Source organism: Pseudoliparis swirei, chromosome 20, assembly GCF_029220125.1.
Source record: "Pseudoliparis swirei isolate HS2019 ecotype Mariana Trench chromosome 20, NWPU_hadal_v1, whole genome shotgun sequence".
Classification (NCBI taxonomy): domain Eukaryota; kingdom Metazoa; phylum Chordata; class Actinopteri; order Perciformes; family Liparidae; genus Pseudoliparis; species Pseudoliparis swirei.
This window is the reverse complement of record NC_079407.1, coordinates 16,051,277-16,078,594: the sequence shown is the minus strand read 5'-3', so window position 1 is coordinate 16,078,594 and position 27,318 is coordinate 16,051,277. Positions and strand designations below refer to the sequence as shown.

The 27,318-nt window shown below is 43.1% G+C and overlaps 2 protein-coding genes across 12 annotated transcripts in view; both read right to left on the bottom strand.

Annotated features, from left to right (window-relative positions):
• nbeab (neurobeachin b) overlaps positions 1 to 2,801 on the bottom strand; it is a 188,102-nt gene extending 185,301 nt beyond the window's left edge. For all 7 annotated transcript variants that reach the window (XM_056440918.1, XM_056440921.1, XM_056440922.1 and 4 more), the window contains exon 1: positions 2,439 to 2,801. In XM_056440918.1, coding sequence (XP_056296893.1) covers positions 2,439 to 2,702 — 264 coding nt within the window. In that variant the 5' untranslated portion in view covers positions 2,703 to 2,801. The remainder of the gene's footprint in view (positions 1 to 2,438) is intronic.
• Positions 2,802 to 6,798: 3,997 nt separating this feature from the next.
• stard13b (StAR-related lipid transfer (START) domain containing 13b) overlaps positions 6,799 to 27,318 on the bottom strand; it is a 62,882-nt gene continuing 42,362 nt past the window's right edge. For 4 of the 5 annotated variants that reach the window (XM_056440558.1, XM_056440560.1, XM_056440559.1 and 1 more), the window contains 13 exons: positions 16,440 to 16,511; positions 15,330 to 15,411; positions 13,262 to 13,325; positions 10,910 to 12,264; positions 10,623 to 10,793; positions 10,287 to 10,446; positions 9,869 to 10,067; positions 9,443 to 9,656; positions 8,907 to 9,021; positions 8,566 to 8,787; positions 8,146 to 8,363; positions 7,861 to 8,034; positions 6,799 to 7,686 (listed from right to left, as the gene is read on the bottom strand). In XM_056440558.1, the coding sequence (XP_056296533.1) occupies positions 7,569 to 7,686; positions 7,861 to 8,034; positions 8,146 to 8,363; positions 8,566 to 8,787; positions 8,907 to 9,021; positions 9,443 to 9,656; positions 9,869 to 10,067; positions 10,287 to 10,446; positions 10,623 to 10,793; positions 10,910 to 12,264; positions 13,262 to 13,325; positions 15,330 to 15,411; positions 16,440 to 16,511 (3,164 nt within the window). In that variant the 3' untranslated portion in view covers positions 6,799 to 7,568. Of the gene's footprint in view, positions 7,687 to 7,860; positions 8,035 to 8,145; positions 8,364 to 8,565; positions 8,788 to 8,906; positions 9,022 to 9,442; positions 9,657 to 9,868; positions 10,068 to 10,286; positions 10,447 to 10,622; positions 10,794 to 10,909; positions 12,265 to 13,261; positions 13,326 to 15,329; positions 15,412 to 16,439; positions 16,512 to 19,137; positions 19,292 to 27,318 lie in introns of those variants that run through there. The other variant, XM_056440563.1, reaches the window with a different exon arrangement.

Genomic DNA, 27,318 nt, shown 5'->3' with positions numbered 1-27,318 from the left:
GGTTAGAAGACAACTATCCCGTCTTGCTTGGACCAATTGTGGTTTGGTGCATGATTTATATTCATGGTCAGAGCTTGAGAGCAGTCTTTGTCCAGCTGAAAAGACACAGCAACTATTTGTTTCATGTTGATGTAATGATCAAAAATCAAAATAGTATAACTTGGTTATCAAACACGCTAACTCATAATTTGGACCAAGTAAGTCGATTGCTGTTGCCGATTACTTTGTGGGAGATTTCAAGCCAAAGAGGGTATGCTACCCGCTTTATATTATAATATTGAAATGAAATGATGTTTCACGATATATATTATTCTGACTTTTGTTGTGTATATGTAAACTATAGTTTCTAATCTATCTTTGTCCAACCAAAGGTAAACAAACAAACTGCCCAGAGTAGGTTGACTCCTTTAGACCCCGAAGAGGAGCAATGCACTGCATGAGTTAGTTAATTTCATTCTGATAAAACAGGAGACAGTGGCTCAGGGCTGTGCTTTAATCTGAAGGAGTTTTGTGTCCGATTCGATTAAGATTCACCTTTCTGAAGAGCAATAAATCAAAAGACATGCCTGATGTCCAATCTCTAAAATTGCAAGCAATTTGTCCGACAAGAACTGCAGCTGAATAACAAAACACTTGTTTGTGATGGAGGATCCTGGTCTGAACGTCCAACTACAGTTTTTCCAAGATGCTCCTCAGGAGTAGGAGGAAAACATAATTGTTTCATTAACTTGCAAATTAGACCCCTCGAGATACAGATATGCATCCTTCTGGATCTCCGGGTCCTCGCTCCACTTCAAAAATAACCTGAATTTATAAGCATAGAAATTGATATATTGTTATTTTACAGACAGATGGGGTGTTTGCATGACAGCTTTCTCTGCCCTCTTCCCTGACTGGAAGTATTCATGCACATTGTGTTATATATAGATGAAAAGGCAGATATAACAACAATGAGTGTCATCTGGTGACTGGGCCCAAGATTGCTGCATTATATGTGGTTTATTTCTATACACATAATTTGGGTGCAGGTTGTGTTTCAGTTTGCAAATGCATCCGGCAGATTAAAATGTCCCTGATATCTTTTAAAAAGCTTACCAGAGGAAAGCACATGTCACCTATTAATTAAATCCATAATTAAAATATTTGAGACCTGTATGTTCCTGAGAAATGTTTGGATGTCAAACAAGTGGATGCACAAATAAGAGCATGCACAAATGAATTCAAAATCTATATGAGTAAAAGGCCGCTTTGACTTCACTGATCTGCCTCCGATGGCTCAAAAGAATAACGCAAAATGGAAAAGTGATCTCATATTTGATAGAATAGATGGCAAACTGTCTTGACAAGTTTGACAAACTACAGCGTTGACTACAGTGAGTTATCCCTTGTGCACATTTCCTGTGAACATAGGACTGCATAGGGGAATGGGGCAAGGTGTCAGAGACTCCAGCTATTCCACTACAGCTCTCATGTGCGAACATGCCAAAGGCTGCAATGCGTCTTGCTCCACAGAGTAGATTTCTGTTGTGCCAGAACAGGACATAATTAATCTCTGGTGTGCCATCTATTGCAGAACGGCTCGGTAATGTGGTGTTCCTGCAGATGGTCATGGCAAAAAGTGTGAGTTGGATCTACAGCCTGCCAGCTGCAGGTTGTGCCATCGAAGCAACTTTTTCTGACAAGCTTTACTTCTCACTTTGCTCCGGCTATACCATAAATCATACATGGAATTAAGAGAATGGCCGCTCTCCAGGCTTGATTGAAAAAGGGCATATCTTTACATGATATACACATATTGAGTCAATAGGAATGAGGGGCAGCAGAATTGGGAAATTATTGAACAGTTTACTTTGTGAATGCAGGGCTCCCGGAAGACACCCTAAAAACAGTGGAGATCCCTTGCATGTTGTGGGGATCCTAAGCTCAAGGCCCCCACACATTCTCCCACATACAGCAACAGACATCTCCTGTTTTTCTTCACCAGCATTAATCAGTTTTTACATAAATACCGTTACAATGTTTCTATAAGTACTAACAAAACACTTCAATCTTAGCAGGTGTGCACCTGTCCCTCACTGACGTCATCCACACCACCAGTGTGCCTCATTCACAAGCACGCAAACACAAGGATGTGCAGACTTTGTTGAACTTGAAAAACTTCACCACTGGCTTTCTATTCGTGTCCCTCATCCCTCAGAACACCTCGTCTGTGTGCACGTGTGACTTCTGACGGTTTACTGCTCTTCACTCTCAGATGTCCCGGGGCACTTAGCAGTCCTGCAGTATTCATTTACAAATGTCTCGGAGTCAAAATAACATCATTTTGCCATATGTCAATTTCGTCGGTTATTGTTGCCACTGAATCGCACTTCGGATTAGGGATGAAGCAGTAGCCTACGGTCCAGTCAGAGTGAGAAGAGGGGGAAACCTGTACTCACCAAATTCAGCACCGTTTCCACAATATCCCGGTTGTTAACCTCTCCAACCTCGATCAGGCCGACGACAACAGCAAATTTCATGTTGATATTCCGGATCGGGACCGATGGATCGATGATCCCAGCCGGGAACACCGTTGAACCCGAGCCAGACATCATCGTCGTCTCACCGGCGGGGACCGCAGCGAGTTGCCTCTGACCGGGAGGAGGTGGTCTGTCCGAGAGCGACATCGAGCCCGGCATTGTCACCGGTCTCTCGCTTGTCATTTCCACCCGAAGCGGGCGGCTTCAGAATCTAGTTACAAAAGAAATGAGAGGAGGACACTCGCGAAAACAAAACAAAAAACAAATCAGTCTCTGTAAGTAAAATCCACTCCCGGAGAGTACCGGTGAGAGAGCCCGGTGTGTGGTCGGCGACAGCCGGCTAGATGAGCAGACTGACCAGCGACGTGTACACAAAGCTGTGTGCACGCGAGAGTGCCGCGCTCTGAAATGCGGGTCTCCGCGCCTGTGCCGCTGTCCCCGCCATGTTGCCGCCCCCTGCCTGCGGTTCCGCTCACCACGCGTGCGCTGGCTGCAACGGCGGAGCGGCGTCCACCGCGCAGGAGGGGAGCGGCGCATGTTGACGGTGGAACTGCTGTCCGAGTAAAGCAAAGAATAATATCCTGTGTTCTTGTGTCACAAGTGTGTAGGCCTATGTTAGCCCATTCGGTTGCAGGTGAAACTAAAACGAGCAATATTCCACACACTGCTAATGTGGCTACTGCTTTACTCTCATTCCGAAAAAAAACTTTATTGGAGCTGAATTCAAAACTCGGACACATGAAGATGGCAGCAACAATGCCACCGTGGAGCAATGTCTACCCGAGCACAGAAACGCGTCGCTCCCCCTGTGTGTGTGTTCATAGCCAAGCGTGTCTATGCGTTGTTGACATAGATAGCCATGTGTGCTTTTAGTGCATGCGAGTTCGTGCGAGTGCATGCGGTTCCGACCCACAGCATGGCTGCAGAAGCACAGCACACAGCCTCGGGCTTGGCCCTCGCCTCAGGGTGGTTGGCCCTCAGGTTAACTCTGTTGGCTCTGTCAGCATTTCGCCGTCCAAGTGCGGAGAGACGTTGAGCGGAAACAGAAATGACAGCCGGGAGCTACCTGCTTACCTTTCACCTTTTTTACACAGTAGGCCTATGGTACGAGTGGAAAATCATTTGAAGTTAAAGAAATGAGAAAATAAGAAATGTTCAGTAGTTTTGGCTTCGCAGGAAATGTGCACCAAATATCATTAATTATGACGTTGCCCCATGTTGGTGTCCCAGTTGTGAGCTGGCACACATTAATCTGATGAATTATGCCTATGGGTGCGTAGAGCTATTGGTGCTATGCTTGAGGTGTCTCCCTTGCTTTCATCACAAGGTTTTGTAAAGGTTTTATAGGAGATATTTCTGCAGACACTGAGCCATTCAGGACGTTGTTATTATCATTATTATTATTACTATTATTATTATTATTATCCTACAATGTGTTCCTTTCTTCACATAAATGTGTTGTAGTTGGATTACAGTTTGAACTCCATGTGTGTACAGGTTATTGACGAGAATGTGACGCACACAGGTTACGGAGATAGTTGTATGCAAAGCAATACAACAAATCCCATTGAAATGAATTCCCTTGGTCTAGTTTTTTCCCAATGATCCTGATGAGTTGGTAGCAGGGTCTGCTTCCTGACACATCACATTTAACTGGTAGGCCTAATTAAAGACATAATTCAAGCATGTAGTGACAGTGGAAATTCATGATTTGCTTGGTTACTGAACATTTTGGCAAATATTCAAGTTTGCATCCATCACGGTTGAACATGCATATTTATGTTATTAAATTAATACAAGGTTGTTTTCATGTGCATTATTCATTTGAATGATGAAGTCTGTTTTTCTTTTCAATGGGCAAAATGCCATCTGCATGTAGATGCATTGCATCATTGTATTGTTAAAAATGTTACTGCTTTTTGTCTTCAATGTGGGTTCTCCAATATCTCATGTGTGGCCAATTTGAATTTGCCCAAAGTCATATGGACCAATATTTCCAGAATATAATACAAAATAATAATTACCCCAAAAAAGCCACCATCCTGAGGTTATATAAAAGACACTGACAGCTTGGCAACAATCCTGCCATCGTTCTGACTGCCAGCCAGAAGCTGAGCTTGCATTTCATGACCTCACTAAGCTGATCTGTGTCAGCAGAGCTTCAAAAGAGGTAGACATAATGTGAGGCTCCATACAGCTCTATCATGTATATTACTGCACCTTTAAGACTTGATTTAATTTGTGCAATGCAGAGCAAAGTATTATTTAGTTGGCTCACTTCTACGTAAATTAAATATAATTTAATCTTGTGTATCGTTGTAACTCTGGAAGTTATTGAATCAGGTGTACTTCTTACATTCTAGATCTTTATTAATTATATCATTTTTATTTTTAAGCATGTTGTTGCTATATAAATAAAGTTATTATTACTATTATTATCTTGCAGTGTTGTCTTTTTATCTCACTTTGGTCTTATCTTCTATTCTAAATGTTTCTTTTTTTCAGAGTGCTATATCTTTGGATCAGCAAAATACTTCTTCGAGGTCTAGAGGTCGATGGACGGGGTTTGATTTTGCCATTCACTCACTAAGAGTATATTAGTGAAGTGAATCAGAAGAGCAGATCCAGACTCAATAACCTGCAGCAATGTTATTATTGTTTGGGTAAGGTCTGCCACAGCAGCTTCTCACTGTCATCTGTAATGGTTTTAGTGAGCAATATACTTTCATTATGTCTGAACTGCCACAACCTCAAATTTCACCTGAGTAAGATAAATAGATTCCACATGTGATCATTTGTCAAGTCATGAAGCAAAATGTATTTTAATACTCAGAATACACAGAATGTGGATATATTTATCGTGGCATCCTTCAAGATGGAAAAAATTACTTTAGTTGCTCCAATAGTCCACTGATGACATGAACACTTCCCTTTCGTTATCTTTGCACTGAATAGCTCTCTTCCGACACTCACTTTCGTTTAAAATAACTGAAAAAACTCATCAAAATAACGTGGACTTCATTTCAATATCCTTCAGGGGGAAATTTAATGTTGCCATTGTAAAGATTAACATTCTGCTGAACAGAAAGGTCCATCTAGTGGACAGAAATGACAATTAACCAGGTGTTCAGTGTTTGCCTTTCCAAACAATTTATAAGGAAAGACCAGACAAAACCAAAGTAATTAGTCTGCATTCGATTTTACTTTTGAATCAGTTATGTCTGCATTAAAAAAATACTTACAAGCTCCCCATGTACAGGACTGTCTCAGAAAATTAGAATATTGTGATAAAGTTCTTTATTTTCTGTAATGCAATTAAAAAATGCATTCTGGATCATTACAACCTTTTATTCTTTTAATATTGCTGATTATGGTTTACAGCAAAACTCTAAAATCCTATCTCATAAAATTTTAATATTTCGAGTGTTTGTCAGGTGTTTCCAATTCAAGTGATTTGTTTAATACCCTACTAGTATACTTTTTCATGATATTCTAATATTTAGAGATAGGATATTTGAGTTTTGTAAGCCAATCAGCAATAAATCAGAATTGCAATATTTCAGTTGATTTGTAATCATTACAGAAAATAAAGAACTTCATCACAATATTCTAATTTTCTGAGACAGTCCTGTATGTCCATCCTCCATGTGGACTGCAGTGATGCATTCTCTTTGAATGTCCAGTAGAGGGCCCTCTCATCCAGAGCAGATATGTTTGTGCAAGTCAGTGATACTACATATATACATGATTGTGGAGTGTAAACATGTTCACAAAAGCATTACTGACACTGTTCAATATACATTTTCCATAAGAGGATGTAGCCTGTCCCAGCCCAGCTCAGAGACTGCAACAAAACAGGGAGACAAGCAAGCTGGCTGCTAGGAAAAGCAGTTTATTTGCCACAAACATAAATTAAACAATGCAAAGTGTAGGTATCCGTTGTCAGTCATGAAGTGCATGTATGGGTTTGTGTGGAAGTTCATAAAACTGGATAGCATCAAAAAGACGTGTCCTGCTGGCGGCAGAGAGGATCCTCTCCCCCAAAGAGCGAGGCAGCCAAATAAAGGAGGTATTTAAGGTCAGAGCCTCACCGGCTCACCCAGCTGATGACGCTCCAATCAGCTCCTGCAACAGACAACCACAAGCAGCAGGAGCACCAAGTGGAGAAGGGTCATCACAACTCATGCCCAGGTCAGTCGACGTCCAGAACTTCTTAAAATGTCCTGTTTTGTATTTTTTATGTGGCCAACGAGGTGAAGAATCAGTGCGTAGAAACATGTTGTTTTTATAGTTTTATTAAAAAATAATGTCGCCTGCACTTGACTGCACAATCCAGTACCCTTAAGCAGGTATGATCAAGTCAAACCTTAAGTCATTCTTTTCACAGCCATAGGAGGTCAAAGTTGAATAAAATTACACCCATTCAAAGATGGCAATACTGGAGAAAAGTAAAACCAGCTTACAATTTTGTACCATGTGTTCTACAGAAGGGTTGACAAAGTGAAATAATCAATATATAGGATATTAACATATGTTCTCTTTCTCCCTTCACATATATACAATATATACATCTGGTTTGGATGTACAGTATATTCACACACACATATGTACAGTCTACATAATAATAATTATAGCTTTAAATCTGAAATGAATAACATATACATGCTTCTCAGAAGCGTTTAAGAACTTGAATGTCCTAGACATTGTAGATTTAAGTAACAGTAATACAATATTATTAAAGATAATTATTATTATCAGGTTTAGCAACATCATGGTAAATAGAATACAATGGCTAAGGACATAGGCAGGATGAATAATTTCCCACTGAGTAAATATGCTCAGCACCTATAAGACGTCCTCTTTTGTCCTTGTGCAAGTAGAGGAGCTCAAAATCGTTTTCAGAACATTTATACTCTAGGAAAAGAACAAAACGTTTTAAACTGTGCTTTATTTCCTGGGACCTGTCTATGCTTTATGTCTGCCTGTTCGCAATGACTCAAAGGCTCAATCTTGATCTCACGGCTGAACAGACACAATTGCCAAATTGTTTCAGATTTTGGTCTCTGGGCCGTCTGTGATTAGCGGCTGAAAGGAGTTGCGTATCCGGGCAGCTTCTGCGGCACAAAGGTGACCAAAGGCTTTGTTGTACCAGTCTGGAGTCCTTCCCCTGAAGTCAAAACAGGATATTCAATACAGTATAGCCTGCAGCCACGTACAAGGAGCTTCAAATACTCATCTTAAAAAAAATGCTCATAATATCACACATTCAATTATTTTTGTTTATTTTTGACAAAATTACAAAAATCTAAAAAAATGTTAATACTTATTTTGCTGGACTTACTTCAAGTCTACTCTGCAGATGTGAGTTAGTTTGGACTTTCCTGAGCCGCAGGGCTCCAGCAGGTAGTTGGACTCCAGGACTATCGCTCGAACTCCTCCAACAGGAGGACAATCACGCTCTATTGACACAGAAACCAGGGAGCATGCGCCTTTGGGCAAGTCGGTCCTCCATGATCTTGAATAAACAGAAAGAGATTAAGTATGTAGCCTAATAGAAAAGACATTATGGCTACTTCCAAACAAAGGATGACATATCGCTTAGTGTTTTCTTTGTATCACCACTCACCTGAGGACTACAAAGTCCCTGCTGGGATGAGGGGGCATGCGATTGAGGACATACTGAAACACCTCTGTCTGCTTGTCCAGTGTCTCACACACTTTCCACTGCAGCAGGTCCACATCCCACAGGTGGCGCTCTCGTAGCACGCGGTTCAAAACTACAGACGGTGGGGCTTCCACCTCCACGGACACTCGCCAGCGTCTCAAAGGGTTCCCGTCTCCCACCTGGATGGGCCGCACAAAAAACATCAAGTTCACTTGTGAATCTGAAACCAACATCTATTTTTGAGAATTCAAGCTTTTGCTTGTCATAATGTTCAATTTGTTCATATTTCATCTTGGGAGTTGAATATTGTGATTATATTGATATACTATCCTATCTAAAATAATCACAAACTAATGCAACAATCACAGGAGGAATGCCAACCTTCTTGTAGGAGAGCTCTGTGTTATGAGAGCTGCTGCAGGACACCCAGTATTTGGACTTCTCCCGGGTCTCTTTGAGCTGGCTCTGAAGTCTCCCCTCCATGTGAGTTTGGTACGTTCCATCGCTGTCCTCCAGATGCTTGCACAACTCCTCAATTGTTGGTGCATGCAAGTCAGCCTCCACGTATGAATTACGCGACTGAGTAACCATCTCATGAGGGATCTAATGGATGTATGAAAGCATGATGTAAGATTCACAGCTACTTCCCACAGAAGGGAGGCATGTGGATTTTGCATCCAGGCATGAAATTCTTGTACCATTTCAACCACAGGTTCTCGTACCTCAAAGAGACGGTTGCACTCTATGATCATATGAGCAAGGCCCTGTGTTGCTGCTAAGTTTTCATTCAGATCCTTCTGGTCCGGTCTGCCAGTGGCATACTTCTTCTGCATGGCCCTGGGGATTGTGGGGAGAACAAATATATTAGGCCAGCAGAGTCCCCGGTCAATGTCTCCACAAAACGCAATCTATAAACCCTTCCTCCACTCTGCAGGAAACCCCTTTGATCCCTTTAGCAACAACTTCAACACACTAAATTAGAGCGCTTTGTTTTGTTTGTACACAGCATGATCTCATAAAACACTGAGCTTTATGCCACGTCCTTCCAAAAGTGGCCCAGAAAGAGAGTAATCTATTGCACCCCTGAGGGCTGAGAAAACTCTATAAACTTGTGTATGTCCATCTTTATGGAGTAATAGGGGAAGATAATCATGCAGGAGTTAATAGAAAGCATGCACGTCTTGCTCATTAGTTAGTGTCGGGCAGTGTTGACGCTCCAAAATTACAACACAAGAAGACACGAGAGAAAACTAAATACCTTGGCGAGAGATTGTCTTTCTTGAGTATGTTGAGGTGAAAGAGGGAGGGGGCCAGACACACAGCGATGTTCATGGGTGTCATCTGGTTTTCTTCCACAGAGGAAGTGACATCGCTGAGGAAACAGAGCAACGTCTGCAGAACCTCTCGGTTTTCGTCTGACATCAGCATGATGGCTGCCTGGACAGCTTGCAACCTTTGGTCCTTTGGCACATCTGCACAAGAGTATTGAATTATATTAATTCCACAGAAAAGCAATCCTGAACTGTCAAAGGTCATTTGCTAGATTTGAAATTGCAACCGCATGCACTCAATATTAGTTCAGGTGCAATGTCACAGTGCCATCCCAGTTTAATCCAAAACTAGTGAGACAATATAATTAAAACAGGCCATGGGACAAAAGGCAAGCAAAGAGTCGTGTTCTTACATTGGTAGATATGGAGGAAGGTCTCCCCCAGCTTGCTGGTGAGCAGAGGCTCAGGGAGATCCCTGAAGAACTGCTTCACCATGTCAGCCACATCATAGGCAGACTGGTCCTCATAGTTCACATTGTCTGGAGAATTCTCATTCATCTGCCTGAGGGCTTGAATTCGAGACTTCACCCCTGATTTACGAAAGAGACCCACCTGGAGGCAAAACAGAGGTGTTATATAATTAACGTGACAGCTGGGAGAATTATGTAAACCTACAGCGTACAGCAGTTAAGCTCACTGTATCGGTATTATACAACTATTGTATCTGCCTCCAGTCACTGTTCATCAAAACATGACAGCACATTATAAACACAAGATAAATGTACAAATGCAAGTCGAATGCAACCTAAGAATCTGCGGACTGTGGCTGACCTGGTCAAGACACTGGCTCCTCAGGTAGCGCAGGGCCTGCTGCAGGCCGAGGGGCAACGGCTGGCCAGAACGCTGCACATGCACTATCAGCGGCACTCCGAACACATTCTTATCCTTATAGTCTGGTATCTTCATTCTCTTCATAAACTTTGGCACCGACCTAGGGGAGACATTGACACAACCTCTGTGACACCGTGCTCTACAGTAATTCAGTAAGGCCACACATGATTAACTCTGCTAATGTAATAATTTGGGCACATTTTTTGTGAGAAATAAAACAAGCTTTGAACATGAATCACACCCCAAGTGGATCTTGGAAGCTATAAATAGACTTACCAGGTCCAGCCATGCTTGTTGGACATGGAGTACTTCTCCATGATTGCAGTAAGGCGCAGCAGAGAAAACCTCTGCAGCAAGCTCAGCTGGCCCGCTGACTGGTTGGTGATCTGCAGTGATGCCACTGAGTGGCTAAGGCGATTAGCTATCTGAAAGCTGGGCCATCGTAACCTAATGCCATAAAAGATGAATGAGCGAAGAAAAGGAACAATATCTAATTTTTCTTTTTGTTCATAGAAAACCCAAACACGATTTCACTACAATCAATAAGATTCCATGAGGCTTACCGATTAGGTCTTGTGAGTGAAGCACCTACTCCAGAGTCCCTCCTTTCCCTGAGGATTGTGCATTCTGTCTCCGCAAGTGATACTCTGTCTCTGTCCCCATGACTCGGTGTGGTCTGGCTTTCCGTGACAGAGTTTCCCTCAAAGTCCAATGTGATCTGACTCGAGGACTGAAGGCCTCCTGTATGTTCTCTTTCACCGTCCATCTGTGCCAACCCTTCACTGACAGGCAACACATTCTTCGACCAGCAGTCCACTATCTGCTGTAGACCATTGACATGCAGCAAGATATCATCCAGGTGAGGGAACAGGTCCTCCTTCTCCAGGTCTATCAGGTCTCCAGTACTGGCGTACAGATGCGAGCCAGGGACGTTATCGTACACACTGATGCGGCTGCCTCGAGAGCAGTACTGGGTCACAGGCCTGGATTCCTTCCGACATGAAATCAGTGGGGAGTCCAAGTGCCTGCTGCCTGTGTGCCAGTTGAAAGAGGCCCCATTGGTGGGGGACAGGCTCTCTATGGACAGTGCTTTGGGGAAGGTTCCTGGCTTGTGGTCTTTGGGAATGTGGACCACCAGGTCTTCATAAGAGCAGAATTCATTTCTGCGGTTTTGTTGTGCGACTTCATTCCCTTTGGTGCCTGAGAAGATGTCAATGTCCTCTAAATACATGCCGCTGCGCTTGTAGTCAGCCCGGTGGGGTTTACGCTCTTTCAGGCTGGGGGTGCTAACGGCGCTGCCACTGGAATGGCTGCTTCCATCACTACCGGTCTGGGCTTTGTTGGACGGTATTTCTGGAGCCCCTCCATCTCCATTTATGATCTCGACACACTTCAGTGTCTTCAGTGTCTGGCCCTCCTGCTGAAGCACCGGAGAGCTGATGTCCAACGTTTTACGACCCCTTCCCACAGATCCTCGGGAGCGCAGCGTCTCCATGCGCTTTAGGAAGTCTTTGGCACAGACGCGGCTTATCTTGCTGTGATTATCAGGGAGTGAGCTGTAGTGAGCAATTTCTTTGTGGATGTGAGGCATTGTGAGCGAAGTAGAGTCTGGCATTGCTGCAGTATCGGAGCCGGTGCGGTTGGAGCAGTCGGAGTCCTCTGTGCTGAGGCCCCTGTGGCCGCTGCCCCCGCTGCTCTCACTGTGCAGAGAAGAGATCTCCGGCTCCGAGAGGTCCGTCAGAACACTCTCGCTGCTGGTGGTGGTTCTCAGAGGCACGTCGTCCCCGGAGGTCTGACCCTCTCCGGGGTTTCCCAGCAGACAGTCAATGTCCTGTAACCTGGACCAACGCCGGCTGCTCCACTCAAAAGTCCATTTGTCACTGATAGCAAACAGGTCTTCTTCATCAGAGTCTTCACTCTGCGGAAAAACAAAACATGTTACAATAATTACTTTGGTTTATGTGATATTATTTAATATTTGTTATCGTCTTTGTAGTAATGAATGTTATATAATATTATAGAGGTCTTTGCAAAACTATCCAATTCAATCATATAAATACAATTAAATTAGAAAAAGATCATGCATGCACATATAATGATTGAGGTTGGCATAAAATGACCTTACAGTGGTTCCATTTTAAAAAAAAATCTTTTCCACAAAAGATAATTTGTACATTTTTCCTCCTTGTGTTGCGAGTAGAACAATTCACCACAACATCTGGTTTGCAAGTTAAGGCCGATATAGCATCACACAAATCCTCTCTTCTAAGCCAACAGGAAATGCAGGAAATAGCGGGAGGAAGTCGCTGCTCAAAATTAATAACATTATGCAATCAGCCAACAGTGATATAACAGCAGACAAATGATTCCTTTGACTTGAAATCCACCATGGCAGTAAAATAAATCATTCCTATAAGCCAGCAGGCTACATTCCAATGTGGGGGCAGATAACAAGCAATCCCATTCAACAGGCATGCATATGACCATGGTACAATTTCAAATATCATTGAATCTAGGTTATAAGGATGAAACCTAGATTGCCGCATTATATTTGCTTTGGTGCAGAGAGCATCATTTAAGGCAATCTTTGTCAGAAAATACCATTTCTTACAAAGGCATTGATGTTTTCTACGGGTTACAAAACACAACAAACCCTCAGAGGTACATACACAGTGATATATTTCCGAATCGTTTTAGCACATAGAGAATGCATGAAACCCACTCTCTTGGCTGGATTTTTTATCCTACCTTCTGATTATGTAAATATCTCAATATGTATTTTTGGGGGGGGCGGAGTGTGTTTTTCCAAAAAGCATATAGCGTTTTCTGTTCCACTTTCAAAAATCCACCTTTAAAGTAAGACTACAAGAGCATCCTTTTCCCATTAAAGCGTGTAATGTATTGTCAACACTTACTTTCCTCTTCGGAAGGTTCACGTCAAGTTTCATAGAGGCACACTTGTTCAAGGTGTTGAGTCGCCTGAAAGAAAAAATAATAACAATAATAATAATAAGCCTCATTTATCCAGCAACTTTAAAAAACAAACTTACAGAATGCTTTACATGGTTTGAACAGGAATAAAAAAACATGTTAGAACTACAATTAAATAAATCAGAAACCAAAATGTAAATAAAACAATTAAACAATAAACAGATAAGACAGGTTACCTGGAAGTTGTAAAATGACCCCAGGATGAAAGCTGTTTTGAACAACCACCAGAATAGCTTCCTAATGACCAGTTCAGAGCTAAATCCCATTCTGTTGGCTATCTCAGTGTTAACCACATCAGCATCGGATCTGTACAACCAGACCCAGAAGAAAATTCAGTTTGTCCATTACACAATATCCTAAACCTCATCAACACCGGTAATGGGTGGTTGCTCTGTTATCTTTCTCTCAGTTTTGGATTAAAGTGATTGTGGCTTGAAAAGGATTTTGCAGTAGTTTGAAGACGGGCACATTTAAATTAAACCAATGGATTAGCTAGATGTACGTTCCAATCAAAGCCTATTTTTCTGAAGATCTTAATCTACAGATGCACCAGTCTTTGATGCCATTTTGCACTTCATATGCTAATCATTAGATCCATTCGTGATTTTGAAGGGTTTTTGATTTTACTTGCGTCAGACAAGAGCCACAAGACATGCAGTTTGAATCCTGAACTCAGTTGTCAGGGAAGCAATGTCATGTTTTCAATATTTGGAATTAAACCTACAGCCTACGCCTTGGCGCATGTCGTCGGTGGTTAGAGGTTTTGTTGGTGTGCAAACTGGGATATATATAAAGGAACAGAACTAAAAACTGTCCATGAACCAACCAAAGTATGGGGGAAAAGATGACAGCATGACAAAATACACTCCAGCTCACTGTGACTTGGCTGAAGACAAATAGTAACTCTAATGGTATGATAATAGCAACCTCTAGCAGCTTTAAATACATATTGTTCTGTTACAGTAAATGGCCTTAGATGGAGGCTGTAACTATCTCCCAGTGCTGTAGGAAACAGGGGTTAGCCACACACAAAGTTACTGTAGCTAGTGGGACCCGTCGGCATGATTCCTAAGTCGGGGGCCCTTGATTTTGCAGCCTAAGGAGCTTTGAATGTGGTTGCTAAAATAGGAGGCTGCTTAGCCGGGGATCAGAGAGAGCATTCAAATACATGATATATTTCAGTTTCATTTCCACCCACAGTATGTTGGGTGGCATTTATTGCTGTGCACACGAGACTGCAGTGGCGTAACTGACAACAAAGCCGTCCTTATGTTACCATAGAGATGCTGGGAAGACGCGGGCAAAATCACATTGGAGGTGGAACTGTTTCCAATTGTCTTCTCTTTATCCCGTGGCTAGTTTGGAATTTAGATGAGTTGCTTTCGTGTTGTTTAGAGTCACAGTATGTTGAGCTGCGTGAGGCAACGCTCATGTTCCTCCCGCCTGCCTCTCTGGATGGTTGTCGTGGCTACTGTGGTAACTGAAGTGCCGTTTTCATCTCGGCTTGAAAAAGTATATGAGCCGTCTTGCCCTACAAGGGGGCGATGTGTAGAACCACCAGTTGTTCCATTAGTGCTCTTTTATATTATTAATACTGTCTGCCATGTGTGAAAAAACACCTGCTTTTTTTCTAATGCAGTTATGTCAGAGAGAAAGCTTTAACAGAAGAAGAATTACGCCAATGCTCCTGCAATTGCAGTTAATGGGTGTTTTATTTAATCAGGATGTCAGTCTTGGCAGAGGAAGGTCTGATGAAGGTCCATAGGAACTGGTGTCCTGATTTAATATGTGAATTAACTGTAACAGCAACATATGGGGAAGACTCGTAAAAGCTAAGACGTGAAAATATGCTTTAAACATGATGAGATGCGTTTTAACTTTAAAATTCATAAAGGGATTTTCACATAGTTCCTTGGGGCGAGGAAATGATTCGTGGCATTGACTCACAGACGATTCACTGTTTTTTTCAATGTCAATCAAACATCTGGTTACCTGCACAGAGGTTCCACAAGATCTTTGTCCAGAAAGTCATGGTCTCTTTTCACAGGAGTGATGTCGATGGGGAACTGGGAATCTGAAGAAGAAGAAATACACATTTAATGAATGGAAATAAAGATCTGGAAACTGCATTCTTTCCAGAAGTTCATTGGAGGCTGGGAGACCATCAGACTTTTGTATGTGATGCTAATGAGCAGAGACAGAATTCGCCCAAATAACAGCTCTCAGGCTTGTGTCGGCATTACGTCTTTATCTGGGTATGGGCCTCCTCTTACATAACTTAAGAGACCAAATCCAGACCCTCTGAATCTAACATTCCACCGCATTCACGTGAAGCCGTTAACTTTTTCTGAAAAGCAGAAGCAGCAGCTCAACAAGGCTCGGCCTGTGCTTTAAGGGGGCAGAAATTCAGATACACTGTAGGCTTTGAAACATGATTACATCCTAATAACAGCTTTGATCATAAACGTTCTTTCTCAAACATGATTCCATGTTATCTGCTCTGCACTCCATCAGCCATTATCAGCGAACGTTGCTCGAGCTCTGTTACTACAATCTTCAAAATGTCGGCAAACAAATATATTGCTCCGAAGCACATGAAAAGTCTGGCCTTGACACAAAGCTCTGAGGGAGTAGAGCTACTTTGAGCTCAGATAGAACCCATGACTTCAGTGTTCAAGCACAGAGGACATGTTTATGTTGTAACCGTAGCTTGGCCAAGATTAGACTTTAAAAGCAGCTGATGTTTTGTGGTGTCTGGGGATCAGACTGGAGCCCTTGCTCCGAGGCATCTTAAGGACAATTGCGTAAATGACGCACTGAATATGAAGCCAATGAATACATGGTTTTGTTTAAAGTGTTGAGGACTAGGGTGACTGAGCGGATGACTCTGTGTACTATGATTCACTCGTTATCTTACATTCCAGCTGTAACAATGTTTCGCTTCACAACAGACATTAAAATGTAAGCTAGAATGAAAATGGCATTTTCGGTTCTTCACAGAGCCCTTTTATTGGTGTGCGACTTCATTTATCTTTTAACCAAACAACATCTTCCCCCTTTGTGACGGATGTGTGTGGGAGTAGACTGAGTGATTTTTATTACCTTCAAAGAGTTGAGCATACTGGGGAAATCCTGCTGCCCGCAGCCAGTCACACGCCTCTTTGGCCTCAATTTCTGAAACACAAGAAAGTGTGCATGTTAAAACAAAGATAAAAGATTCAAACTCAACCGCATTAAGTCAGCTACATTTTTGACAAAACCACCGGTGTGTCAACAAATGCAGTAAAAAAAACTTCAGCACCTGGAACCCTACAAACACAACAGTTATAGGGCTGGACAGACCTGGATGGGGTCAAACTGTCTGGTTATTCTGGTATAGCATGGATGAGATGACAACGCTGCAGGTCAGTCTGCTTAGATGGAGGTATCCCAGCTCACTCGCATGAATCAACATGGGACCTTATATAACCATAATCAGTCTTCAATACTTCTCAGACAACATGTGTGATATAACAAGAAACTGAAGGCTTTAAATTAAGTTAAAATAGATTAAATAAAAGTCCCAAACACTGCATAGAGCCAGATATACAATTGTGCATAAACCACAGGACAACAACTACATGATAAATCTATAGATCAAGATCTTGTATAATCTTTATCACAGCCCCCTGTGACTCCTTACAGTCTATAAAAAGCTCTCACATTGTCTCTCAGATAAACACATCAGCAGCCCTGCTGACCGACAGCCGTCTGCAGGCTTCAGAGCTGCTGATGACAAGCAGAGGAAACAGGCCGTTGGCACCTTTCCAATAATGCTAATAGAGTCGGGTGCCATTTACTGCCTCAGTGAGACGTGCTGCCTGACACGCCGGTGCTACAGTAAACACTCTGCTCTACGATAAGAAAGGCAATATGCAATTATGTTCAATAAATAGCGAAATAAAACCAACAGAATGAAGAAATATAATTCTTACAAGAAAAATGCTCACACTATGATCTAAGAGAACATTATCAGGGAAAATTTTCATAATTTTTTTGTTAATTTCTGGTTTACTTTTATGATAATTAACTCAATTTTTAGATTTAAAATATTATAAACAATATTTCCTGATAGTAAAAAAATCTACTTTAAGAAATCAGAAAACACATGATTGGGGTATTTTGTAGTAATATAAACACAAGCAGTTATTTCCATCATTAACTGCAAAGTCGGACACTCAATAGCTACATTATTGAGAATTAACAATCACAATGTGGAAAATGGCATAAATAATTTAAAAAACATATTTCAAAGACAAGGCTTTAAATCTAACATTAAAATATTCTTCCAGTGCTTCTTTAAAAGACAGCTGATTTACTTCCCGCTGCTTCTTCTTCTCAAGACACGTACCTGTGATTTATCCAGCTTTCCAGGATGCTAAAAATTCCAGGTGCATTTAACCATCACATCCAAGAAAAGTTACACATAAGCTGCACCTACGGGCAACAAGGTGCTCTCCCATGGCACATCTGAGGTCTCAGTTCCACTCCCTGTCTGTGCCTGTCACACTACGGCTGAAACATGAGCCGCGGCCATTCTTCACACAATACTGTGTAATTACAGCGAATGCAACCTTGCAATGAAGATACTGCTATCACCTGTTTGGTTTTCTTTTGGTCAAAAATACAGTTTCACCAGGACTCCCATCTGCTGCTTCACGTCTGTGTCGCAGAGAGAAATCAATAAAAAGTGACTTTGGTCTTCAGGCGGACCAACAACTGAATAAATATTAACAGTTCCCTGTGTCCTTGGATGACAAAAAAAAAGCTCTAGTGTTTACCCTCGTAACCAGCAGTTGAGTCAACATGTGTACGCTGCCAGGAGCCTCTGCTGCTGCCCTGTTCCCACCTGTATCACCAGGAGCTGAAGGCTCTCCATGCAGCTAGGCTTCCCTCCCAGGTGGATAATATCAGGCCTGTATTATTGTGAGGGCGCCGCGAGGTCCTCTTGTGTCCCACAGCCGCAGGTTGGACCACTGGGAGCAAGTAACACGAGCTGGGAATTCCTCTCTGTTCGGCATTCTGTAACACGATACTGAGACATTCTGTCCTCTCATCCTCTCTCTAAGGAAATCTCCAGTGGATAAAAGGCTGGGCGGGCATCATGCCAAGGAATGAGAACTTGTGTTTGCTCTCTACAACCAACAGCTTTAAAACTGTGTACAGTATAAAGTTACAGTTGCACAAAGAGATGAACCCCGCTCGGCTGTGACACAATGGCCCAGAATGTCAAAAAGCTGTGTACGACTTGTATCTGTGGCGAGGGGCGACTCCTTCCTTTCCAGTTCACTGCACGCAGCGTTCACTATCAAGAACTTTGTGTTATGCAATTTGTTGCTGAGATATGTAATGTTACCAAGTGCCGCAGGAAGAGATACGATACACTTGGACAGCGCCCGGGGTGAGCAGGCGCATGCGCTGACGACATGATGACCGTTTTAAAGGTTAGTTCACATTCCACCCTCACAAAATATTTACAGCCAACTACATGGGTAACAACTCCGAGGCATTCCATGACATCCTTTGTTTTGTCCTCAGCTGCTTCTGTCTGACAGCAACACTTTGTGATTAACAATAATCCCTTCCTTTGGCACACTTTCTGACAAAGACAAAACAGATGTATTTATTCAATTTTATGGTGAATAACCACAAGCCATGATCACCATCATTGAAGCACACGCTTTAATATGTCTACTCTCAAAACGCCTTCAATCAACTAACTCCATGGTTTATTTCCGGGAACAAATTGTCGTGTACTTACGGGATATTTTCATCATTCAGCCAGAGTGGTTCATATATATCCGTCAAGTGTCTCCCAACGTGTCAGAGCATCTTCATTCCCACGCCGAGCCACATTCCAGCTCTCTCTCTGAGCACAGCTTGCAGTTTGAACTCAGAGCCACGGCTCCTGCTTTCCCCTTTCTTTTTCCATCTACCCCCAACCACCATGTGCCTGTCCCAACACTAAATCTCTCCTTCAACCCACCCCTTTCTGTGGCAGACTCCCGAACGTTCACCCCTCCCTCCCTCCCCCTTCAGCTTCTTGTGCCCGACCCTCCTACCCAGCTCTGCCCACGACAACTCTTTTATACCCCACTCGGCACATTGTTGGCAAAGATCTAAGCTTCCTTCTGGATTCCGGGACTCTTCTTGTATTTCAAGGCCCTGTTTTCAATGAATTTACCATTTCCTGATATTCCTTCATTGTTGGATGTCAGCTTTACAAACTTTCAAAACGTCATCCAAGAAGTGTCATCGCAAACGTGGGAAACGTTTCAATTAAACAAACAAAAAGGGAAGCGTGAGTCCAGATGTTTTTCCAGCAGGTCAACGAAATGGGAAAAAACGCAGGCAGCTGAACCGGGGGAAATCCATGACATAAACTGTCGGCAATCAGCAGCAGTGAATCATGCTGAGGCACCCGGCTCACAAGACTCCGCGCTCACATCATCAGAGTGATATATCGGCCTGTTCAAGCTCCGTCTCAGCCTCTCCGTCTCAGGCAGAATCAATGAATGAGAGGAGTTGTGTCATCTGAGACTTGACACAAAAGAATGAATCATTTATTTCAAGAATATGTGAAAGGATATCCTTAAATGCAGTAAATAAACAAAAATATAATAATGAGGAATTGTAAAGATATATGGTATATCATAGAATATATGATATATATTTCATAAAAACAAGGCACATTTAACCATCCATCCAAGCTACAATGTCTATATAAGACTAGTTCAATTCAAATCTCAATTAAAAGAAGCTTATGAGCAAACACAAAGCTTAGCAATTTGATGTATTTAACTGCGCCAATTTTATATGATATCATAACAATTGGATCACAATAATCTATGATGTATAAGGAAAACCTATTAGTTTGTGGATAACATGAATAGCACTTGGATGACTTGGATGTGTTGTGGCAATATGATTACATGAAGACATCAAAACGAGTAATTGCTATTCCATACTGCGCATGTTGCTTTGTGAAGTTGCTGCCATTTCCTCTTGTAAAAGACAACTGGGAGGGGTGTGTGGGTGTGTGTGTGTGTGGGGGGGGCATGGGCGGGCACAGACAGAATGACGCAGGCAGTCCACTTTAGTCACCTTAACAAACCATTCAACAAAAATTCACTCGGCTCTTATCCCAGCTTTAAAAGCACTCTAAAACAAACTGCTTGAATTTATAAGCACAAACAGTGGAAGTGTCCAACACACACACACACACACACACACGCACAACTGGATGAATCAGCCAGACAGATATGTCAGTCAAAAAACACGCAGACAAGAGCCGAGCACCAAGATTGTTAAGAGTCAGTGTGTTTACATGATGGTATAATTCGAATCTTGCTTTAGTCGGACTATGCTATCTTTTTGGGGATCTGCTATTATCCCAATATACATGGCAGTGAGTAATTCGAATCATTGGCCGAAAGCATGTCATATCCGATACGATAGGTGGCGCTGTTTTCATTACAACTCGTGGTGATACAGCCATTTCCACTTGACCTCTTCACCACCACCAACAACAACCAACAACAACAACATCAACATTTCGAGAAAGATGGCGAACAGAGAGCCAGGCGAAGCTACATCCCTCTACTATTCTTGCACGATGTTAATAGTGACATTATCGTCTCTTTCGACTTCCGGGTCACGACATGGGAGGGAGGGAGGAGGAGGGCGGCGGGATCTCAAGCATGCGCAAAGACGCAAAGTCCAGTTCCTAATCCAATTCACCGTTACATGCCGCGATAGTCGAATTATCAACCGGATCGGATCGAGTTATCCAGGGGTGTTAATCGGATCGTAGTCGGACCGCACATAGTCGAACAAAGGTGTTTACATGAAACGGATAATTCGATTTCAGTACGACTAAGCCAGTTATTCGAATGCATGTAAACACGGTCATTGTCTGTATGAGAAACACCTGGACGAAGACGGAGCGAACCAGTAATATGGAAAAAGAAAAAAAGATTCCACTGGTGGGTTGGCTGGCGGAGAGGTGTCGTCACGCTGGGAGTCATCGAGTAGAGGCCTCTCTTTCCCTTTATGGTGCTAATTGCATACAGACACCCACTCACAGTCAGCCTTACTGTAAAAGCACGACTAGACAGCAGCCAGGGGAAACACACTGCCCCCTCCCCCGGTCGGCCAAAATAAAAAACATCTGATGCAAAATAGCCAAATATTTCCTTCTGCCTCACCGTTTTCGAAGTGTGCATCAGGGAGCAAACAGGAAGCCCAAATAACAATCGCCAAAAGATGGCGATGCAACGTGGTTGTTAGAGGAGGCCTGTTTTCTTTATTTGGGGGAGTTCAGGTCCCCTCGGGAGAATGCTGTGCACAATGTGGATTAATATTGAAGTGCCCCCAGGTTTTAATGAACAAAGCTTGACGTGTCCCCCAGACTCCAACATCCTCGGCACAATATGCCTCAATCCTCAGCGTGACAGGAGGTGCCGCTCGCGAATATCTCGGCACGTCTTCTGTTCTCAGCTTTCTCATCATCAAGGTGTTGAGACAAAGGACAATGGCCAAATCTGAGAGATTATCTGTCGACAAGCGGCGACTAACAACACAGTGCCTTTGTGGATGTGACTTTATTCTTGACGCTGTGATTGGCACATGAGCCGCCTGGCTCCGCAGGCCAGGAGTAATTACAGAGTGCCGGTGTTGAATCACTCGCGGACTTCCAGCCCCCTCACTTGATCCCGTGGGGCACACAGGGGGACCTGTTATCCTGCAGTCGGGGTGCAGGTTTAACATGATCAGCTCGAGGCTGCGTTGCTAAGACACCAAAGCAAAATTTCGTCAAATACAAATGAGCTCGCGAATCCTGGGCCGGCATTTGCCCTGTGGTCCACAGTGACCTGTGGAGAGATCCTTTCAGGTCTCCAGTAACAAGTGCATGGACAAAGCAGACACCAATGCTTCCTGCAGGACGGGGACTTGAGGACAAACACAGTGCCAGCCCAGAAAAAGCCAGTGCCAAGGAAGCATTAGCATTCTGAAGCTGCGTAGGTCAGGGTTTCAAACATCCGCCATCCATTGAAGAGCCTCTTTATACAATCGTCCATTTAGCATGTATCATTATTACTTGCTCTTCAGTTCTTTGTCTCCTCTGATGAAATCCAGATCCATGCTGTTTGAAGTATGTACACAGTCTGGCTTAAGAATTGCAGCACTGGTGAAAGACTGTCTGTCCACCTTTCACTTTGCAGCACACACACACACACACACACACACACACACACACACACACAACTTATTGATTCTGAGAGTAAATAACACAGCAATGTGAGCTAGGGAGCTGCTGTTGTTGACCATTGCCAAAGCCTGCTGGGTCAAAAGTCATCTGAGCTGTGTTTTTCTCTTGAGGTCCTGTATTGAATTTAAACAAGGGCAGCACAGCTGTGGTAACACTCTTCTTCACCTCTGAAGGACACCCAGAGAGAGGCTTCTTTCATCTTTAGGGGTAACAACCCATCAACTCTCTCTCTCTCTCTTGTCTCTCTCTTTCTTTGTGTCTCTCTCTCTTCCTTCTCTCTTCCTCTCTCTCTTTGTGTCTCCCTCTCTCCCTCTCTCTTCTCTCTCTCTCTCTCTCTTTGTGTCTCCCTCTCTCACTCTCTCTTCTCTCTCTCTCTCTCTCTCTTTGTGTCTCCCTCTCAAGTCTGGAAACAGCAGCTTCTGCAGCATTTACATCTCACTACTGATCACCGACTACATTTAAATACCTGCACGTTCGTCTGCATTATACCTGAGCAGTGTTGGTGACCAGTAGTCTCCTAATAGAAGACAAAGCTGATTCATTTCTTTCACACAGTCTTCTGTGACAAAACCAACTCAGGACGGATAACTGCTTGAAGAAGGGCTATAGTTAGAACCATGTTTTAAAACATTTTAAATGACAGAAAATCACTTCAAGTCAGAAGCAGACTTTATGATAGTTCTAAGTCACCAAACAGCAAGGGGGGGGGGGGGGGGGGGTATCAGAGAGACCCGGTCTCATCCTACCACAAATAGCCTTTGAGCTAAAGATTATATTTAAACGATCCCGGACCCAAACTGCCCACTGGATCGGGTCAGAAGAAAAATAATAGGTTCCACTGTGGCCTCTCACCAAGCCAAGGCTTCAAAGTTCAAACTGTTAGCTCTGCTGTGTGTTCGTCCAACTCAATACACAGTCTCAAATTCACTCAGTTTGGAGAAAATGTTCTAACAACCACATGTCGATTCCCCAGCGCCGCTCAGCAAACGGCTGAAGGCGAGGGGAGTGTCGAGTGAACCACAGCCTCGCAGACAGACAGGTGTTATCCTTCTTCCCCTTTGGTCACACTACAGGACACTTTGGCACATGACTTCCAGCAGACACTTCAAGAGGAGTGCCCTACACTAGAAAGGGGACCTCTGACCCCAATCCCCGAGGTAGGAGGAGACATCTCAGCAATTACAGATCCCGATGCACCTCCGCTTCACTGCCAGCAGCTCTGAGCCGAGCAGAAATCTTTCGGTCAAATACATACTACAGATGCATTAGCTAAACTCTTCCAGACACTGGACTGCAGCCATGTTCCCACGCATGTTTTAAGTGTTTTGACAACCATCTTGGAGGCCTTTATGAAGGATATGCTTTCTTTGGTGATAAAAACATAAACTTTGTCGATTTCCCTTTTCATTTCATCCAGGCATACCTCACCAGACTTTTTCCTTCAACCCGGTGTTGATCTTGCAGAGTAATCATTGTGCCTCTATCTCCTCCCTCCTTCTCTCCGATTCTCTGTCTTCCTCCTTCTCGCTCAGCAACTCGTCCTTGATGTCAATTCCTTTACCGTTGGCGCCTTCAGTGTCCCATGTGGCCATGCACAACATATATCACACGTTCTTAGATGTGTGTGTGTGTTTGTGTGAGTCCTGATTTGAAGTCCATACATGTCTTGTCTTATGTAAAGCACAGTAGGCTGCATGCCTTGCCATGTCATGCTGTTTTCCCACTCCTAATATACGGTTGTGTGGCTGTAGTTCTTCCTTCTCTTTGATAGCCTATACAAACACTGTCATTTGGTTTTCCGAGAGCGCCGTATAACACAACTAAAGGGAGATCACTATGAATTACTGAAAAACACTCAGCCAGCTGACGTGAAACCTCGACTCCGACAGGGAAAGAGACGGACTGGAAAGTTATCAACACATGTTCTGTACGTCCTGGCACCCACACAAATGGCTCACGAATGAAAGATCTTTTGAGTTTAGCAGATGCTATTATGTACAAAGATACTGTGAACTAACAAATGAGGTTTCATGTGTGACCACGGCTCTGTAAAGTACCGGATATGGGTAAAAGAGAAGGAAAACATTAAAGAAGAAACTCCTCTGAAGTCGAATCCTGCGGAGCTCCATTGAGTCCACCTCCCTGCTCATTTGGACTGGATCACAGAGGGGACGACGTGGTGGGGATCCCTCCTCTGGGAATGGCCTCAGAGAGTCAGAGGGTAGAAAGGGGGCCAATGTCAGAACAAGGGTCCCTACCGTGAGAAAGCCCTCTCAGGACCTCCACAATAAAAGCAGGGAGCCATCCTCAGGGACGCTGGTCCTAATTAACGACATCAAAGTGAGCGGCCACAAGACTGCCTCGGGAGCCCCGCAGCGCTCATGCAACAGACTTATGAGTCACAGCAGAGATGATGATACTGTCAGCGCGTGTCGTTTTGCACGATGAGGTACGGCATATGAAGAATGCTGCCCATTGAAAGAGACAAGTGATTGTTCTGCTTTATCAGAGCGTTCACGGAGTCTCTCCTTCACACACGCAGAGCACGAATAGCACATTCGTCATGCGTGGCCATGAATGACAGGCTGTGTTCAGACAGTAACTCCCTGACTAAAAGGCCTGTAAAGTGAAGAGACAGCGGCTGAATGTCTGCGGCCTGCATGCATGCTGCCTTTACGCCGCTGTCACTTTTTCCAGCAAATGACATGTCATGTGCATTTCTACCACAGGAGGGCAGCCAAGTGCTGAACTCTGGCAGGGTTTAGTGCAGATTGGGAGGAAACATACAGACTGTCCAGTATATGTCAAGCAAATCCACCACGACCTCAAGAATGTAATGTGCTTTATGTGAAGAATAAGAATAAGTGAAGAATGAAAAAGTGATCTAATAAATACAAATTATGTTGAGGCATGTTACTCATCAGCTTCCAGTTATCTCTACTGCCCATTGCTATCTATGTAAACCTTGCTTTCATTAGATTAGCACATAAAGGACGTTTAGTCAGAAAATGTAAATGTGAACTTAATTTGAATATGCTTCATTTATTCAGGAATGAATGTGCTGCAGCTTCCGTATAACTAAGAGGGTTCAAATGTAATTCCATGTACTGTTTGCTGGACGTAGTTTAATGAGACTTTTTTTCAGCATTAATTTGCATTTTCTAATCTGTGGAATGTGAGAGACCCGAGAAAAGGAGAAGTTTTCCATCACAGCTTGGTTAATATGTGACTTTCCGTCCCTGTTACAGTGCAACTGAGGCATTTCTCAAATCTCCTCTTAGTGAATGATTAGCCCTGCACATGCGGCAGCTGTCAGCGTAACAACACGATTCAGGAACAGGAGATCGAGAGGAAGGACATGATTTCAGCCTGCCACCTAGAGGCAAAACGTGGGAGTCTACATACAAGCTTTATGAATGTGACCTTAACATCGCAGAAGTTGGTTGGATTGAGGCAGTTTGTTCCCGACCGTTAAAAGAATCCTTGAATAATTGACTGCTGTCGGACGGTGACTTAGCATCAGCTACCAACCAACTGCCGTTACATTGTGACTTCAGCTGGCTGCTGTACTGTGGGATCTTTTATGTCTGGAATAAATTGTTAATCTCTGTTGGTTTGACTCTTTTTTACTTCGGACAATATCCATATATAATGATACGGTATCTGTTCATATTTATGCATTATAAAGAGGTTTTCTAAAGCTTTTCAGAAATCATTTTTGAGAAAGTTGGATCTTCATATTTTTTCCATTTAATACTAACATGAAATCATGCAATAGGAATACAATCAAACAGTGACTTTAAACTGTCAATGCCAATGAAACTTAGAACATTTACTTACATTTTATATTCCAAGCTTTCCCCCAATTTATTTATTTTGTGTCTAGCTGTGAGCAGCTTTCTCCGTGCATTGCATTGTGGGAGAATAGTCTACATCAACATAATACATATTTAGTGCCTTTCCAACATAATCATTGTATAATTCAAGTGCGAAACAGGAGTACAAGCCGTAGATTTAATTAGTTGAAGTGGGATGACGATTTAGAGCGAGAGGTGACGAGCAGCTAATCACATTGTCAAAATTACTTTCCCCCTCCCTGTCAGTATTATTTACTGCTCCCTGAAGGTAGCAAACAAAATCTGCATGGAAATCACATCCACAACAGAGAGGTTCATGAATACATCTTCACTTATCGTCAAACCTCCATTTGACTGAGGAAGCAGTTATATTTGTTTTCACACACAGATGATCAAACGCAGCACGTTCTGAGCTCTGATGAATAATTCAGTGCTTTTGAGAGAGCCGTCTTGAGTGGGAGAGGACAGAGCCTGATGAGGTTTCTCACCGTGCCTTTTTACCGTTACAAGTTCTCAAAGGACAGAACAATCCAACCCTTTTCAAAGCTGGTGTCTAACAATTATCCATCTGCGAACAGAAGGACGAGTGTAGAGCGTGTCCTCTTGACAAGCTGAAGTGTTCCTGTCCTCTCGATGCTAAGTGTTTAAAATCGTTTGAGTGTGTAAGTGTTGCACACTATTATCCTGCTCGGAAACGTTTTCCTTCTTGCTTAGTAAGTTTTGTCTATAAGTGCTTTTAAACACGGCAAAGGATTTCCATTTAATCACGATATAAAGCCGTTAGTACATATGTGCTGAAGCACTGACGTCAGCA